Source organism: Bufo gargarizans, chromosome 2, assembly GCF_014858855.1.
Source record: "Bufo gargarizans isolate SCDJY-AF-19 chromosome 2, ASM1485885v1, whole genome shotgun sequence".
Taxonomy (NCBI): Eukaryota; Metazoa; Chordata; class Amphibia; order Anura; family Bufonidae; genus Bufo; species Bufo gargarizans.
Genome location: NC_058081.1, coordinates 645,317,941 through 645,335,242, shown reverse-complemented (window position 1 = coordinate 645,335,242; position 17,302 = coordinate 645,317,941). Strand labels below are relative to the sequence as shown.

The following is a 17,302-nucleotide window of genomic DNA, read 5'->3' as shown; positions in this document are numbered from 1 at the left end:
CTTTGACAGGGCCAGACAGTGAAAACATCATCACACCTTGCCCTGTCAAAGTGCAGAGGGAGTGGAGCCTCTAGGTCAGGCATGCTCAACCTGCGGCCCTCCAGCTGTTGTAATTTTGCAACAGCTGGAGGGCCGCAGGTTGGGCATCTCTGCCTCTAGGTGTAATGGTAACACCCCCGTTGTTCCTAGATGCTCATTTGCATATATTAAAAGATCATTTTTCTCAGCAATGCAGGGCACATATGAACATGGGACCAACACAGATGCCTTCAGATGCCAAGTGCACATATAACACGTCAGCCAGTGTCATAGGTACAAATCTGCTGATAGATGCCCTTTGATTGCTGAACTAGAGGTTTTAATTTCAACTACTACATTCCACAAAGTATTCATAAGCACATGTGGTGGAGTCCCTCTTTATTGGAAGCCTTTTTTTCGCCCATTTTGCAAAACCCTGAAAGGGCCACATTACCATGCAGGTCTGATGCCTTGGAAACCAGAGGAGTCCAGTTTCTAAGGAGTTCATCTTAAAGCATACCTGTTGAGACTGAGATCGTCTGGTTGGCCAGTCCAGCCATGCATGTAGGCCTTTATGTGGGGAAACGGCAAGTCCGCAATACATGGTCACCAGCCACGTGAACTCCGTGCTGCGGTGCGGACGCATTGACTTAAATGGGTTCACTATCAGCAACGTGCAGCAAAAGATATTACATGTCCTATCTTTTGCTGTGTGAGGCATGAATTAGAAGCCCACGGAAACGCAGCGGAAAATCCACTTACAACTGTGTTGTCTGAATCTGTGGTCTCCTTACGGTTTCTGTTTTTGTGATCCGGATTTCCACAAGGATGATTTACAATAAATATATATAAAGTTGTAGAAATGGATTCTCTCTGTCACTCGGGGCAGATTTTATAATGGAGTTTCCAGGCCTATAGCAATCGGCAAAGTGACATGGGAATAAAATGATCTATGCATTAAAATGTACAAATGTCAGCAGCAAAGATCACTTACACATGACGACCCCTGTTTAACCTTTCTGGAAACTTATAGGAATGCTCTATAGTAACATGGTTATCTTATACTACATATATTCTGGAAGTCCTAAGACAAATTGTCTTGTCACAGAAGACTTCAGCTATGAAATGCAAAACATGGCAGCTGTAAAGTTTTTCCTTGTGTTAACGCTCAGCATACAAAAGCTTCATAAGTAAGGCTACTTTCACACTAGCGTTTTTCGATTTTCCGGTATTGAGATCCATCATAGGGTCTCAATACCGGGAAAAAAACGCTTCCATTTTGTCCCCATTCATGGTCAATGGGGACATAACGTAACTAAACAGAATGGAACGCTCCAAAATGCATTCTGTTCCGTTTGGTTACGTTCTCACACCGGAGAGCAAACCGCAGCATGACATGTGAAGCAAAACGGATCCGTCCCCATTGACTTGCATTGTGGGTCATGACGGATCTCTGACACAATACAAAACGGATCCGTCCTCCATTGACTTTCAATGGAGTTCATGAGGGAACCGTCTTGGGTATGTTAAAGATAATACAACCGAATCCAGTCATAATGGGTGCCGATTGTTGTATAATCAGCAACGGAAAGCGTTTTTGCTGAACCCTGCCCGATACAGCAAAAACGCTAGTGTGAAAGTAGCCTTACACAGAGAATATGGTGCCACAAGAAGAGACAAATGTTCCTGATGGCAGGTATCCTAATATTAGACCAACATATAGGTGCAGAGTATTAACACTTGTGATAGGTTCAAATTCACGTTTATCCGCAGATTTCACCGCAGTACCCCATTGATTATAATGGGATCTGGTTGGACTTATGCCGGAAAGCGCCTGGATCCCATTATAGTCAATGGGACTGCAGTATCCAGTTAGGCTGGATCCCGTGAACTGTATCTGTTAAACACAAATGTTGAAGCCAAGGTATGTATACTATATCATTTTGCATTTGCAGCTATTATGTAATTATGTCTCTCTCCATGGCTACAGACTGCGAACAAATACTATTTGTAGTCTGAGGCTCTTCTACACTATGTAGGTTAGTAAGAAGCAAAGCTCTAAATGTCTTGAAAAGCCGGCATGCCCAATAAGTGCACTACAACAACGACAACAAACGTTTGTAATTAGCTTTTCTCAGAAAGGACTCAGAGTTCAGTCCGAGAGCCAGCAATCCATTTGTAATAATGCCATGTGAAAAAGTTATTGAGCACTACAGAGTATAGACGATATGTAAGGGTTTTAAAAATCATCTGTTAGCTCTCACACATTGAAGCATGGACTCTACATGACCTCAGATGGCGTCTTGTGGTATCTGGCACCAAAACATTAGCAGCAGATCCTTTAATTCCTGTGAGTTGCTAGCTGGGGTCTTCACGGATCGGACTTCATTTTCCAGCACATCCCACAGATGCTCGATTGGTTTGAGGTGTAGCGGATTTGGAGGCCAAGTCAACATCTTGGCCTGAAGCAATGTTGAAGGAGGTGCTGTGTGTCAGAGTAGCATCCCAGGGCCATTTCTTCCCCAGGTAAGAAGCTCACATACACCTGGCCGTCCACCTGATGTGAAAGAGAACATTTGTCAGACCAGGCTAACTTCTTCATTTTCTCCATGGTCCATTTCTTCTGCACTGTGTGTTCTGACCCCTTTCTATAACAGTCAACATTAAAATTTTCAGCAAGTTGTACTAAAGTAGTTAAACGAGCATGACATTACTCTTCACAAGCCTTGGGCACCCATGATCCTATTGTTGGTTCACGAATTGTGACCAGTTGTATATGGAGTTGGGATACCCATATACACATTATGGGGCACATTTTTGAAGACCGGCGTTTTAGACGCTAGTCTTAATAAGGCCCTGCGCTGATAGTGGAACCATTGTAGTTATGAAGAGGCGCAGGCCCCTTTATAACTTCGGCGGATCCACCAACGCTGTCTTACATTTTCTATGCTTAAACCAGGAGTAGAAAATGATGAATGAGACGAGCCTGCCGGCCCCTCCCCTTCCCTGCCCACACCACACCCTACTTTTTTAGAGCTGGCGTGAGCAGGGGAGAAGTTGCAGATTGCGGCACAAAGGACCTTGCTCCGCAATCTGCGCCAGGAATATGCCTAATTTAGGCATATTTCTGTTTTATAAATAACCCCCTATATGTTTGGCCAGGCCCACTGAAATCAACTTGTTCGGCCAACATTCATCAACGTCTATGGCCACCAGTCCTTAGGTTGTATTCTTCTGTCAACTTCCAGTCGAACATATCTTAAAGGGGTTAGCCCACAATCTTACATTTTTCCAAAAGCTGCGTATTTTTCCAGCTTATAAAAACATACTGCTACATGCACAAATATACATACTATGGGCCAGATTTATCATTATGCTTCCATCTCACTCCACTTTTACATATGTCCAAATTCACTTTTGGCTAAGTCAGATATATTAATGGTCCTTTAATACGGTGATAAATGTGGTTTGACGGTAGCAGTTTATCCTGTTTCTGGGTGGATATGGGGGGAGGGAGTAGAAGATGCAGTGATTCCTTTAAATTGAGGGTAAAAGTGCTCTTTTACATATTTAGAATTCATGAAAGTACAGTTATTTTCTTCTTACTGTTACTGACTTTGAGGATATAAATACAAATTCCAGAAGTAATGGAAGCGTGGGAACATTTCTTACCCTTAATTCACATTTAATCAAAAACAAGCTAACTGTATGAGTGATTCCCATGATTGAGGAGAGTACGGATCACCAAACGTTGTGTCCATGTAAAAAAGGAAGACGTCCATGGGGATGCTAATATCAGTGAATATAAATGATTAGGATACAAAGGGTTAATCAGAAATTTGGAGATGTTGGGGCTGAGCAATACCACAAGAGTTCTCCGTTCATACACGTATAATTTCCATTTAATTTTTTTACTTGATTGGTGCTATGATACTCTCATATCTACTTAAAGGGACACCTCTGTCAGAAATATTAATAGAACATTTTGGGTTATTTTTTTTATTTATGTGCCATTGGAAACTAAATAAAAAATATTGTCCTTCTTTAAGGTGTCCTGCACATTGAAATAAAGCTTCTAAATAGATAGGTAACCCATTGTAAGGTTATTGCTGCTATGAGGGAAAGATGTTATGTGTAGGACACGGATGGCTAACTTGTGGCTCTCTAGCTGTTGCAAAACTACAACTCCCAGCATGCCCAGACTGCCCACAACTATCAGCCTACAGCAGGGCATGGTTGGAATTGTAGTTTTACAACAGCTGGAGAGTCGTAGGTTGGCCACCCCTGTGCTAGGATTATAGAAGAATTGGGATGACAGTTCTGTTTTCTGGATAGGCCTAGACAAAGATGCCCACAGAAGAGCTTTGTACTTGTAATGTGTGATGCTCTAACTGAAGGTCCCTTTATATTGTCCCTTCCCAACAATCTGCTGCTTGCTGGTGGAAAAGACCACTGCATGTACATGCAGCAATCTCCTCCAGAGTATGGGGAAGAGCGATCGCTAATGCCATCGCTCTTCCCCCTACTAACTCGTTGTTTGACGACAGCTGATAGTGTTTACACAGGTAGGCAAACAGCGATTTTTGTGTGTGCACAAACGATCATGAGCGTTTCCTTTGTTCATTGGGTAATCGGTGGTACATCCACACCGCCAGATAATCGCTAACGATCATTCCTATGTACGCCCGTTACCAATGGTCTTTAAGATTCTCAGCCCGTGTAAAGGGCGCTTGAGTCATAGAGATAGTCCAAGTAAAAAATTCAAGGGAGACTGATGCAGTTTTACAAGTCCAAACAAAGAAGGAAGTGAAAGAGGACAGGAAGCAGAATACGTGGAGAGGCTTAAAAAAATGTTATCCTGAAAACCATCCATCAGTTTTTTTGTAAAATAAATAAATACACAAAATATTCACATATAGGCTGTTAATAAGAAAAGTTTTATAGTACTGTCCCTTTAAAGAGGTTGTAGCATTTTTTTCAAATCTAGCAGGGCATCCCAACAGCAGGTATGCAAGTGTTTGATTTGCAGAGCAACCACGGGGATAGCAATCAAGCTTTGGATAGGTCATTAGTATATGACCGCTGGGGACCGACATCGGGGACCCCGGCCGATCATCTGTTTGAGGAAGGCACCAGTGCTTGCAGTAGCGCCGTGGCTAGGCTTGAGGGAATCGACCTCCAGATCATAGATCAGAAGTCGATTTGTTCTTCTCGCCCAAAGTTGAACAAGACTTCGGTTAATTCCTACTGTATGCATATCTGTGTATTGAAAAAACAATTTAAAATAGCAATCTGAAATGGGCTTTGGTAGTGGCTTGTACCTCTGTAACAAAGCCCAGTTCAGATTGCTATTTTACATTTTTCAATACGTAGATATGCATAGAGTAGGAATTAACCAAAGTCTTGCGCGACTTCGGGTGAAACAAACTTTGGCTCCGTGGATCCTATACACTTTAATGCTGTACAGGATACAGCATTAAAATGTAAGTACCGGTATTTGAACGGACTTTGGATCTGTGATCCGAATGTTGATTCCCTCAAGCCTAGCGGTAGCCTTCTCTCGCCCAAGTGATGACATGTTCATTGGTTACATGGCCTAGCCCCACAGAAGTGAATGGGGCTGAGCTGTGATACCAAGCACAGCCACTCTAAAATGTACGGTGCTGTGCTTGGTGAGCATGGAGAAGACTGCGGCGCTCACAGGAGTGCCATTACCTTCTCAAACAGCTAATTGGCTGGGTCCCGTGTGTTGGACCCACACAATCAGATACTGATGACCTATCCAGGGGATAGGTATCCAGAGGATAGATCATCAGTATTCAAGTCTCAGAAAACCCTTTTAACAGAAGGTCCAAGTCCTACTGTGAAAGACACTGGGCCAGATCTACTAAACCTATAGGTGATGTAAGCTTAGATTGTCTGTCTAGACCTGCACCAGATTTATCCCAGTGGCTCAGTCTGGATGCTAAATGTGGTGTAAGGATAGACACTTTGGTCTAACTCTGTACCAACTATTGGTTGGCTTACTTTGAGACCGAAATGTTGCATCTTAGGCCCCTCCGCCTTTCTCTACAAAGCCCCAACTTTCTGCTAAGCTTCATTTTTTAAAGCAAGTTGGGAAAAAGTTGTGGATACCCTATTTCTGCCACTTTTTAGACACATTGGTAAATCTGGGCCACTCTGTGTAGCCGCCCTCTACTCCAGCTTATTAATGGAGTCCAAAACAAGAACCCGCCACCCTCTATTAACACTGTAAGGGTCCATTCACACGTCCTGTTTTTTTTCATCCTGAAAAACGGTCCGTTTTTTGCGGATCCGTTGTTCCTGAAAATGTTTCCGTATGTCATCCGTTTTTTGCGGATCCGCAAAAAACGGGAGCATGTATACATTTCAATAATCAAATAAAGTTGTTTGGATTTCTTTGGAAAAAAAATTGAAAAAAAAAAATTAAAAAAAAATTGTTATGTGTTTCCAGGAACGGAATCCGCAAAAAACGGATGACATACGGAATGACATCCGAATGTCATCCGTTTTTTGCGGATCCATTGACTTTGTATTGTACCAGGATCCGATTTTTCAGGACAAGAATAGGACATGTTTTATATTTAAACGGACATGCGGAACGGAACAACGGAAACTGACAGCACACATTGTGCTGTCCGATTTTTTCCAGGACCCATTGAAAATGAATGGGTCCAGATCTGGTCCTGATCTGTTCCTGAAAAAACGGAACAGATCAGGAAAGAAAAAACGGACGTGTGAATGGACCCTTATAGGGTGTTTGAAAATAGGTTTTCTATACCAGATCACTCTTTTAGTATCAAAATTAGAACAATTAAGAGACCCCTATGCTTGGCCGATGGAGGTCCTCAGGATCAACCTACAAATAATAGTTCTACAACTTGGTGACATATTCTTTGTGAAGGGAAAATGTAGCCGAAGGGAGGAATTTATCACACTCTGCACTCCACAATTCTGGCTTCAAAATGTTACAGTTTAGGGCTTTGCTACTTTTTTGCATTACTTGCGCAAACATTTTTTGACAGTTTTCAAAAATGGGTTGGAAAGTGAGTGTGGTTTGCTATGCAAAACTGACTTCAAATATTACCGTCATGATAATTTCCCCCCTACGTCTCTGTGCCTAAGGAAACAACTAAGCTCTGCATTACTTTCTTTTCCGTGGACAGGTTTAGTTATTCGACCACGTCATGTGTTTATCATTCGTCAAAACATGTTCTAAAAAAAGAATTTTGATAAGGCAATAAATCCAGTTATTCATAACTGCCTGTGGGTGGAGCCGTTTTATTCATGTAAAAAGAAATAATTTGAAAGCACAACATCACCAGTCCACGCAGTACCCACTATGCAGTGCCCGATCCGTCATATGACAGCTGCCAGAAATGCCCCATGCATCCTGTTGGCTTGTAATGTCCTACGTTGTGGTATCCATAGTTTTTAGTGGCAAAATAAGGCTGCATTTTGCACTTCTTTTCATTAAATATGTCAGAAACTGCAAAGGTGTGAACATAGCCTTAAAGGGGTTGTCTCACTTCAGCAAATAGCATTAATCATGTAGAGGAAGTTAATAGAAGCCACTTACTAATGTGATGTGATTTGCCCATGTTGCCTCCTTTTCTGACTAGACTCATGTTTGCATCACATTATTCACTGCTCTTCTCCATTGTTACAATCACCATTCAATTCAGCATCGATGGCCGTGCTTGTACACTATACGAAAAAAACGATGGCCTTTGTGCACTCCTATGGTCCCGACCACCAGAGAGGCCGGTGCATTTTGCTGTAGTATGGAAGCACGGCCACAGGTGATGGATTGCAGAGTGGTCGTAACCATGGAAACGGGCAGTGTATAACGTGATGGAAAAATGAATCAAGCCAGCAAAGGAAGCAATATGGACAATCACAATACATTAGTAAGTGCCTTGTATTAACTTTCTTTACATGATAAATGCCACTTGCCGAAGTGACACAACCCCTTTAAGGCCACCATACACCAAAATGCTCCAGCCACCTGATCCCTTTCTCTTTTCTTAAAAGGGTATTCTGTAGTAATAAGTTATCACCTATCTACTAGATAGATGATAACTGGGTTCCTAGCCAGATCGCCAAAATATGAATGGAAAAGAGATCAGGCATGCAGAGGTCAAGTTCAATGGGACTGATGTAGATAGTTGACTACAGTGAATAAATGGTAGTGCCCTTCCCGACCACTGCATCAGTCAAACAGGGACATTTGATCCCCGTTCTGGTGACTGTTGGGGGTGCCAGGGGTGAGACACTGACTAAGCTAGCAGTTATCGTTTATCCAGTGGATAGGTGAGAACTTATTACCAGGATACCCATTTAAATACACCATTGCGACATTAGAATTGGGTCATTATTGTCTCCTTGAATGAATGGTAGCGCTGTGATTTTTTTTTTTCAAACCCTACACTGATAATCTAATAGCGTTGTGCTATCTGTTGCAGTTTGCTGGAACGCTTTCTGATGGACTCGGAAAGACTATGGACAACAGACACCAGACAGAGAGAGAATACATCCGTTATCATGCTGCTACCAGTGGGGAGCATTTGGTTGCTGGGATTCATGGACTTGCTCATGGTATGACTCAATAAATAGCACAAGTTATTTCATATTATATAATGCAGATCTACAGCTGAATTAATGGTTAATTTATATAGAAACATAGAATGTGTCGGCAGATAAGAACCATTTGGCCCATCTAGTCTGTCCAATATACTGAATACTATGAATAGACCCTGGCCCTATCTTATATGAAGGATGGCCTTATGCCTTTCCCATGCATGCTTAAACTCCTTCACTGTATTTGCAGCTACCACTTCTGCAGGAAGGCTATTCCATGCATCCACTACTCTCTCAGTAAAGTAATACTTCCTGATATTACTTTTAAACCTTTGCCCCTCTAATTTAAAACTATGTCCTCTTGTAGCAGTTTTTCTTTCTTTTAAATATTCTCTCCTCTTTTACCTTGTTAATTCCCTTTATGTATTTAAAAGTTTCTATCATATCCCCTCTGTCTCGTCTTTCTTCCAAGCTATACATGTTAAGGTCCTTAAATTTTTGCTGGTAAGTTTTATCCTGCAATCCATGTACTAGTTTAGTAGCTCTTCTCTGAACTCTCTTCAAAGTATCAATATCCTTCTGGAGATATGGTCTCCAGTACTGAGCACAATACTCCAAATGAGGTCTCACTAGTGCTCTAATAATGCTAGTGGTAATGCCTCTCCCTATACACCCAAGCATTCTGCTAGCATTTCCTGCTGCTCTATGACATTGTCTGCCTACCTTTAAGTCTTCTGAAATAATGCCCCCTAAATCCCTTTCCTCAGATACTGAGGTTAGGAATGTATCACTGATTTTATATTCTGCTGTTGGGTTTTTACGCCCCAGGTGCATTATCTTGCACTTATCAACATTAAATTTTAGTTGCCAGATTTTTGACCATTCCTCTAGTCTTCCTAAATCCTTTTCCATTTGGTGTATCCCTCCGGGAACATCAACCCTGTTACAAATCTTTGTGTCATCAGCAAAAAGACACACCTTACCATCGAACCCTTCTGCAATTTTGCTGATAAAGATATTAAACAATATGGGTCCCAGAACAGATCCCTGAGGTATCCCACTGGTAACAAGACCTTGGTCTGAATATACTCCATTGACTACAACCCTCTGCTGTCTGTCTCTCAGCCACTGCGTAATCCATTCAACAATATGGGAGTCCAAGCTCAAAGACTGAAATTTATTGATAAGCCTTCTATGTGGGACAGTATCAAAAGCCTTACCAAAGTCTAGATAAGCGATGTCTACTGCACCTCCGCCATCTATTATTTTAGTCAACCAATCAAAAAAATCAATAAGATTAGTTTGACATGATCTCCCTGAAGTAAACCCATGCTGTTTTTCATCTTTCAATCCATAGGATTTTAGATGTTCCACAATCCTCTCTTGAGTATGGTTTCCATTAATTTCCCCACTATTGATGTCAGGCTTACTGGCCTATAGTTGCCCGATTCCTCCCTACTACCTTTCTTGTGAATGGGCACAACATTTGCTAATTTCCAATCTTTTGGGTCGACTCCTGTTACCAGTGATTGGTTAAATAAATCTGTTAATGGTTTTGCTAGTTCACCGCTTAGTTCTATCCCATCAGGCCCCTGTGACTTTTTTGTATTTATTTTAGACAGCTGACTTAGAACCTCTTCCTCTGTAAAGACACATGCATGAAAAGATTCATTCCTCCCTAACTGAGGTCCTTTTCCTTTATTTTCCTTTGTAAAAACTGAACAGAAGTATTAATTGAGGCAGTCCTCTAGTTCTTTATCTTCTTCCACATACCTTCCTTCTTTTGTTTTTAATTTGGTAATTCCTTGTTTTAGTTTCTTTTTTTCATTTATGTATCTGAAGAATGTCTTATCACCTTTTTTCACTGACTGAGCTCATTTCTCTTCTGCCTGTGCTTTAGAAGCTCTTATAACTTGCTTGGCCTCTCTCTGCCTAATCTTATATATTTCCCTTTCATCCTCTTTTTTTTTTTTTTTTATAATTACTAAATGCTATCTTTTTGTTTTTAATGATTTTGGCCACTTTTGCTGAGTACCACAGTGATCTCTTCCTTTTTTTTTGCTTTTACTGACTAGCCTAATGCAATTTTCTGTTGCCTTCAATAGTGCCACTTTTAAATAGTCCCATTTCTCCTGGACTCCATATGAAAGTAAAACTTCCATTTGTCTATAAAGTTATCTACATGCTTCAGTATAATGATTTCGTAGTTTTCAGCTACAACTCGTGGACAGCCGTGGCGCTGTTACTGAAAGAAAGCAGTCATGTTTTTCTAATCCTGTACAACTTTTAAATTATCTATGGATGCCTTAGAACAGGGATGCTGAACCTGTGGCCCACCAGCTTTTGCAAAACTTCAACTCCCAGCATACCCTAGTAGTTGTAGGCTGTCAGGCATGATGGGAGTTGTCATTTTGCAACAGCTGGAGGGCCACAGGTTGGGCATCCCTGCTTTAGAATAAAAGATATTGCCCATAGTTTCTCTCAAGTGAGGTTGCATAATTCCTTAGTTGGGATCATGGAGCCATATTGCTACGTTATGGAGCCTGGCCTCAGGAGCTTGTATCTGAGATGCCTACATTTCAGGAATAAATTAAAGATATTTAGTGCACTTCAAGTGTATATGTACGTAGACCAGTAATTGAAGATTCTTAAAACTCTTTCCTCTTTAGGAATTATTGGCGGGCTGACAAGTGTAATCACTTCGACTGTGGAAGGTGTTAAAAATGAAGGTGGTATCAGCGGCTTCATCTCTGGCTTAGGGAAAGGTTTAGTTGGAACCGTCACCAAACCGGTTGCTGGTGCCTTGGATTTTGCTTCAGAAACAGCTCAAGCTGTAAGAGATACGGCCACTCTTAGTGGGCACAGGTTAGTAGCAGCGGCTTTATTCAATCAAATGTGTACATGTCATACTGTTTTAGGGCTCATGTACAGGGCCATTGCCCGGCCGTGGCCATATTGCAGCCCACATACAGCGGGTCCTTTACTTGAATGGGACCGCAATCCGGGAGCTGCAGTGCGGTGCAGAACGGAGGCACGGATCGGAAGCACTATGGAGTGCTACCATTGGGTTTTCTGTCCGTGTCTCCACACCTCAAAAAAGTAGTGCATGTACTACTTTTTTGCGGTGTGGACCGTTTGATGCAGATCATGGACCCCATTCAAGTGAATGGGTCCGCGATCCGCACACGGAAGCCCTAGTCTGTGCCCGTGCATTGCGGACAGCAGTTTGCATGTGCATGAGCCCTTAAGCTGAGTTCACACCTCAGTTGTTTGATCAGTTATTTCCATCAGTTATTGTGAGCCAAAACTAGGTGCAAGTCAAAAACACAGAACAGGTGCAGATCTTTCCATTGTACCTAATCTCTGTATAGGCTTCACTATTGGTTTTGGCTCACAATAACTGATAGGAATAACTAATCAAATAACTGAAGTGTGAACTCGGCCATACCTGGGTATGACTGTGCTGTAGCCAACGTATCTCCAAGTCTGAGGACATCCCTTCTCTCATTATGGAAATCCTTTCTCTCCATTAACACCTCTTCATTAGCCAAGAAGTTGTGAACACAGATCAGCAGCATGGTTCAGTCTAAGGACCTTTCTACACAGTGTTTTTGGCGCTGTTTTCTGCACATAATCCATGCCAAAAACACCTCTAATAAGCCTTCCATTCATTTAAATTGGAGGAAGAACTTGCTTTTTTTTTTCCACCTTTTTTTTTCAGAGAAGCACCATGTTCTGTCTTGGAGTAGAATCTGCACTGATTCTCCCATTGAAATTAATAGGAAGCTTAAAAAACGGGAAGCTGATAAAAACGCACCAAAACTGTGCAGAAAATCAGTGGTTTTCAAACTCCGTTGTGTGAACATCCCCTAAGGCTGGTTTGATGTTTGACCTGGTGGTGATGTGTTGCCTGGTACCTTCTTAAACAGCCGATCCGCAGAAGTCTCAGCTTTTGGACCCCAACCAATCAGATACTGATGACCTCTCCATGACCTCTCTCATTAGTATTTAAAGAGGACCTTTCACCTCTCCTGACATGTCTGTTTTAATAGCTCCACCGTGCATTCCCCACGTAATAACAGTTCTGGAGCATCTATTCTTACGTCTCTATGTTGTGCCATTCCTTTATTATTTCTACTAGAAGTTATAAATGAATTACTAGCAGTCTGCAGTAAGGGTACAAAGGGGAGGTAACAAGTTGGGGGTGTGAACCTGCACAGACTCACTCTATCCAATCACTGTTGCCATTTTCAGACTGTGCAGGTACACACCTACAACTGGTTACCACCCCTCTGTACCCTTACTGAAGGCCAACAGCAATTCATTCATAACGTCTAGCTGGAATAATAAAGAAATGGCACAACATACAGACATAAGAAAAGATTCTCCAGAATTGTTATTACACAGGGAACGCATGAAGCTATTAAAACAGGTGTGTCAGGAGCGGTGACAGGTTCTCTTTAAATGTCAGAAAACCCCTTTGACGATTGATTGATTTACTTCCTACCTGAAGCAGGCCTCATGTCCAAGTAGGAAGTGGATCTTCTTAACTTTCCCCACACACAATACAATGCATTGTGCCTCCATGTACAGGTCCTTCTAAAAAAAATTAGCATATTGTGATAAAGTTCATTATTTTCTGTAATGTACTGATAAACATTAGACTTTCATATATTTTAGATTCATTACACACAACTGAAGTAGTTCAAGCCTTTTATTGTTTTAATATTGATGATTTTGGCATACAGCTCATGAAAACCCAAAATTCCTATCTCTAAAAATTTGCATATCATGAAAAGGTTCTCTAAACGAGCTATTAACCTAATCATCTGAATCAACTAATTAACTCTAAACACCTGCCAAAGATTCCTGAGGCTTTTAAAAACTCCCAGCCTGGTTCATTACTCAAAACCTGCAATCATGGGTAAGACTGCCGACCTGACTGCTGTCCAGAAGGCCATCATTGACACCCTCAAGCAAGAGGGTAAGACACAGAAAGAAATTTCTGAACGAATAGGCTGTTCCCAGAGTGCTGTATCAAGGCACCTCAGTGGGAAGTCTGTGGGAAGGAAAAAGTGTGGCAGAAAACGCTGCACAACGAGAAGAGGTGACCGGACCCTGAGGAAGATTGTGGAGGAAGGACCGATTCCAGACCTTGGGGGACCTGCGGAAGCAGTGGACTGAGTCTGGAGTAGAAACATCCAGAGCCACCGTGTACAGGCGTGTGCAGGAAATTGGCTACAGGTGCCGCATTCCCCAGGTCAAGCCACTTTTGAACCAGAAACAGCGGCAGAAGCGCCTGACCTGGGCTACAGAGAAGCAGCACTGGACTGTTGCTCAGTGGTCCAAAGTACTTTTTTCGGATGAAAGCAAATTTTGCATGTCATTCGGAAATCAAGGTGCCAGAGTCTGGAGGAAGACTGGGGAGAGGGAAATGCCAAAATGCCTGAAGTCCAGTGTCAAGTACCCACAGTCAGTGATGGTCTGGGGTGCCATGTCAGCTGCTGGTGTTGGTCCACTGTGTTTTATCAAGGGCAGGGTCAATGCAGCTAGCTATCAGGAGATTTTGGAGCACTTCATGCTTCCATCTGCTGAAAAGCTTTATGGAGATGAAGATTTCATTTTTCAGCACGACCTGGCACCTGCTCACAGTGCCAAAACCACTGGTAAATGGTTTACTGACCATGGTATTACTGTGCTGAATTGGCCTGCCAACTCTCCTGACCTGAACCCTATAGAGAATCTGTGGGATATTGGGAAGAGAAAGTAGAGAGAAGCAAGACCCAACACTCTGGATGAGCTTAAGGCCACTATGGAAGCATCCTGGGCCTCCATAACACCTCAGCAGTGCCACAGGCTGATTGCCTCCATGCCACGCCGCATTGAAGCAGTCATTTCTGCAAAAGGATTCCCGACCAAGTATTTAGTGCATAACTGAACATAATTATTTGAAGGTTGACTTTTTTTGTATTAAAAACACTTTTCTTTTATTGGTCGGATGAAATATGCTAATTTTTTTAGATAGGAATTTGGGGTTTTCATGAGCTGTATGCCAAAATCATCAATATTAAAACAATAAAAGGCTTGTACTACTTCAGTTGTGTGTAATGAATCTAAAATATATGAAAGTCTAATGTTTATCAGTACATTACAGAAAATAATGAACTTTATCACAATATGCTAATTTTTTTAGAAGGACCTGTATGTTGTTTGAATCAATTCCTAGATAGAATTTAGTTGGACTTGACCTTGAGAATTGATAATGCCCTTCCCATGACTCTGTTTTGGAGGTGGAGGTAGGGGTGGCTGACCCTTTTTCGAAAATCTGTATATCTAATGACTATTGGTAAAAATCATATTAGGAATGTATTACTTGAAAGAGAGATACCGGTATATTTGTAAAGATACAGTTAATAACTATGGGCTGTACTTTTAGCCATTTTACTGTATACATCCCTGGATATATTTGCCACACGCATACATTCACTGTGGCGGAACAAGAAGTCTAAATGGCTGCAGGATCCTGCAGGGAGGTGGGAAACGGAGGACAACAAAGTGTTTTAACTTCATTTGGCAGAGCTGCGCCATAATCCCCGGGGCATTTGTTCATTCCTCAGCTATGTGTGGTTTGGAATCCAGTTCTAATGCTGCTCCAAATGACTCTTTGCTGGCTCCACTCGCTGTTTGTCAAGCCACGGTCACTTTTTGTTCTCCCTCCCAGAAGGCTGATGCTGCCAGGTCTTTCTTGTTTTCTAACAGCTTGATTTATAAAGTGCCCACAGGGCCTACAAAATGTCACACAAGATTTTTTAACCTAAATAGCATTTCAAGTCACAAACATGGCCCCGGCTGAAAGTGAGAAGCCACTTTTGAAATTCCACAGCAGAGTCAAACAGAGTACAAGGTTTACAGCGGAAAATCGTCTGGTTCTAGCACGTTTTCTACATTTGTTTATTTGGCAGCGAGGTAAACCTCACAGCAGTAAAATCAGAAATAAACAGAAATGTGCCTCAAACAAAACACAAAAGACGCTGCCTAACCACCGAGTAAATGGATGAAATACAGGTTATATCATAACACTATATATCAATCTGCTCAGCCCTCCTCTGCACTATAACATGCGGCCTTTAGCTCAGACACCATGTTCAATGTGACGGGTTCCCTTTAAAGGGTCTCTAAAATTATCTTAATTTTCCCTTATGCCTACTAAGGCATAATACTATTATGGGGCAAATATTGCACTCCCCATCATTTGTGACTTTTTTACGCCACAACAGAGGCATAAAACGCTTGATAAATGCCTGCCACTGTCTGCTTTTTGTTGTCAAAGAAATCTACCTACCAGTCAGTTCTTTGTGTATACGGATTTCTTCCTTCTTACCACAGCATGCGATCTGCCAAAGTTCAGCCTGCCCGCTGACTCTAATTTTCATCAGTCTCCTCGTCACTCCACTGGCTATACAGGTCTTGGAGTTCTTCGCCCTGTAGTTTCCAGTAAGGCCGGAAGTGAGGACAGCGGTATCATTGCACTGGTATACGCTGCAGTATGATCCTGTCCCCTCATCCAAGTGGTAGCCAAGATTTAAATAGACATTGACGGCCCCAGAATAGTGGTGAGCAAAGCGGGCCTGCTTAATGGTGGGTGCAGTTGGGATTCTCGGGCAGTTTTTTTTTCTAATGAGTGAAATGAGAGGTATGCTTTAAATCAAATTTACCAAAGAGTATTATCTTGGGGAGTAACTTTTGCAGGCAGTTTAGGCTAGGTTCACAGCTGGTGGATGTTTTGGCAAAAAAGCAGGAAAAAAATCATCAAAGATTCTATATTTATTTAAACCTATTTAAGCGACACCGCATCCGTCACTCCGGTATGTTTTCTTGGCTGCAGTGGGAATGTTACCCCGCTACTACTATGACTACTGCAGCCAATAACTGGCCTCAGCTGTATATGGTGCCAGACCAAATTAAATGGTTATGAGTATAGGATCTATTATTACTTTAAGGCCTCTTTCACCGGGCGTCGCGTGTGAGGGCCGGATAGGATGTGGGAAAATGCTTCATTTTTCCGCGCGAGTGCAAAGCGTTTTAATGCGTTTTACACGTGCGTGAGAAAAATCGGCATGTTTGGTACCCGAACTTCTTCACAGAAGTTCAGGTTTAGGTTAGGTGTTCTGTAGATTTTATTATTTTCCCTTATAACATGGTTATAAGGGAAAATAATAGCATTCTTAATACAGAATGCTTAGTAAAATGTCCATTGAGGGGTTAAAAATGATAAACCAATTTAACTCACCCCATCCACTTGGTCATGTAGCGGATCTCCTCTTCTTTCTTCAGGACCTGGGTAAAGGACCTTTGATGATGTCACCGCGCTCATCACATGGTCCATCACCATGGTGATGGACAATGTGATGAGCGTAGTGACGTCATCTAAGGTCCTTTACCCAGGTCCTGAAGAAAGGAGATCCGCTACGCAACCAAGTGGATGGGGTGAGTTAAATTTGTTTATTATTTTTTAACCCCTCCATCCCTAATTTACTAAGCATTCTGTATTAAGAATGCTTTTATTTTCCTTTTATAACCATGTTATAAGGGAAAATAATAAAGATCGGGACCCCATCCTGATCGTCTCCCTAACAGCCATGCATGAAAATCGCACCACATCCGCACTTGCTTGCGATTTTTA

At 42.0% G+C, this 17,302-nt stretch overlaps 1 protein-coding gene across 1 annotated transcript in view; it reads left to right on the top strand.

Annotated features, from left to right (window-relative positions):
- VPS13D (vacuolar protein sorting 13 homolog D) overlaps positions 1-17,302 on the top strand; it is a 302,704-nt gene that overhangs the window by 231,283 nt on the left and 54,119 nt on the right. The window contains 2 exon segments of the mRNA XM_044282181.1: positions 8,505-8,637; positions 11,289-11,484. Of these exon segments, the coding sequence (XP_044138116.1) occupies positions 8,505-8,637; positions 11,289-11,484 (329 nt within the window).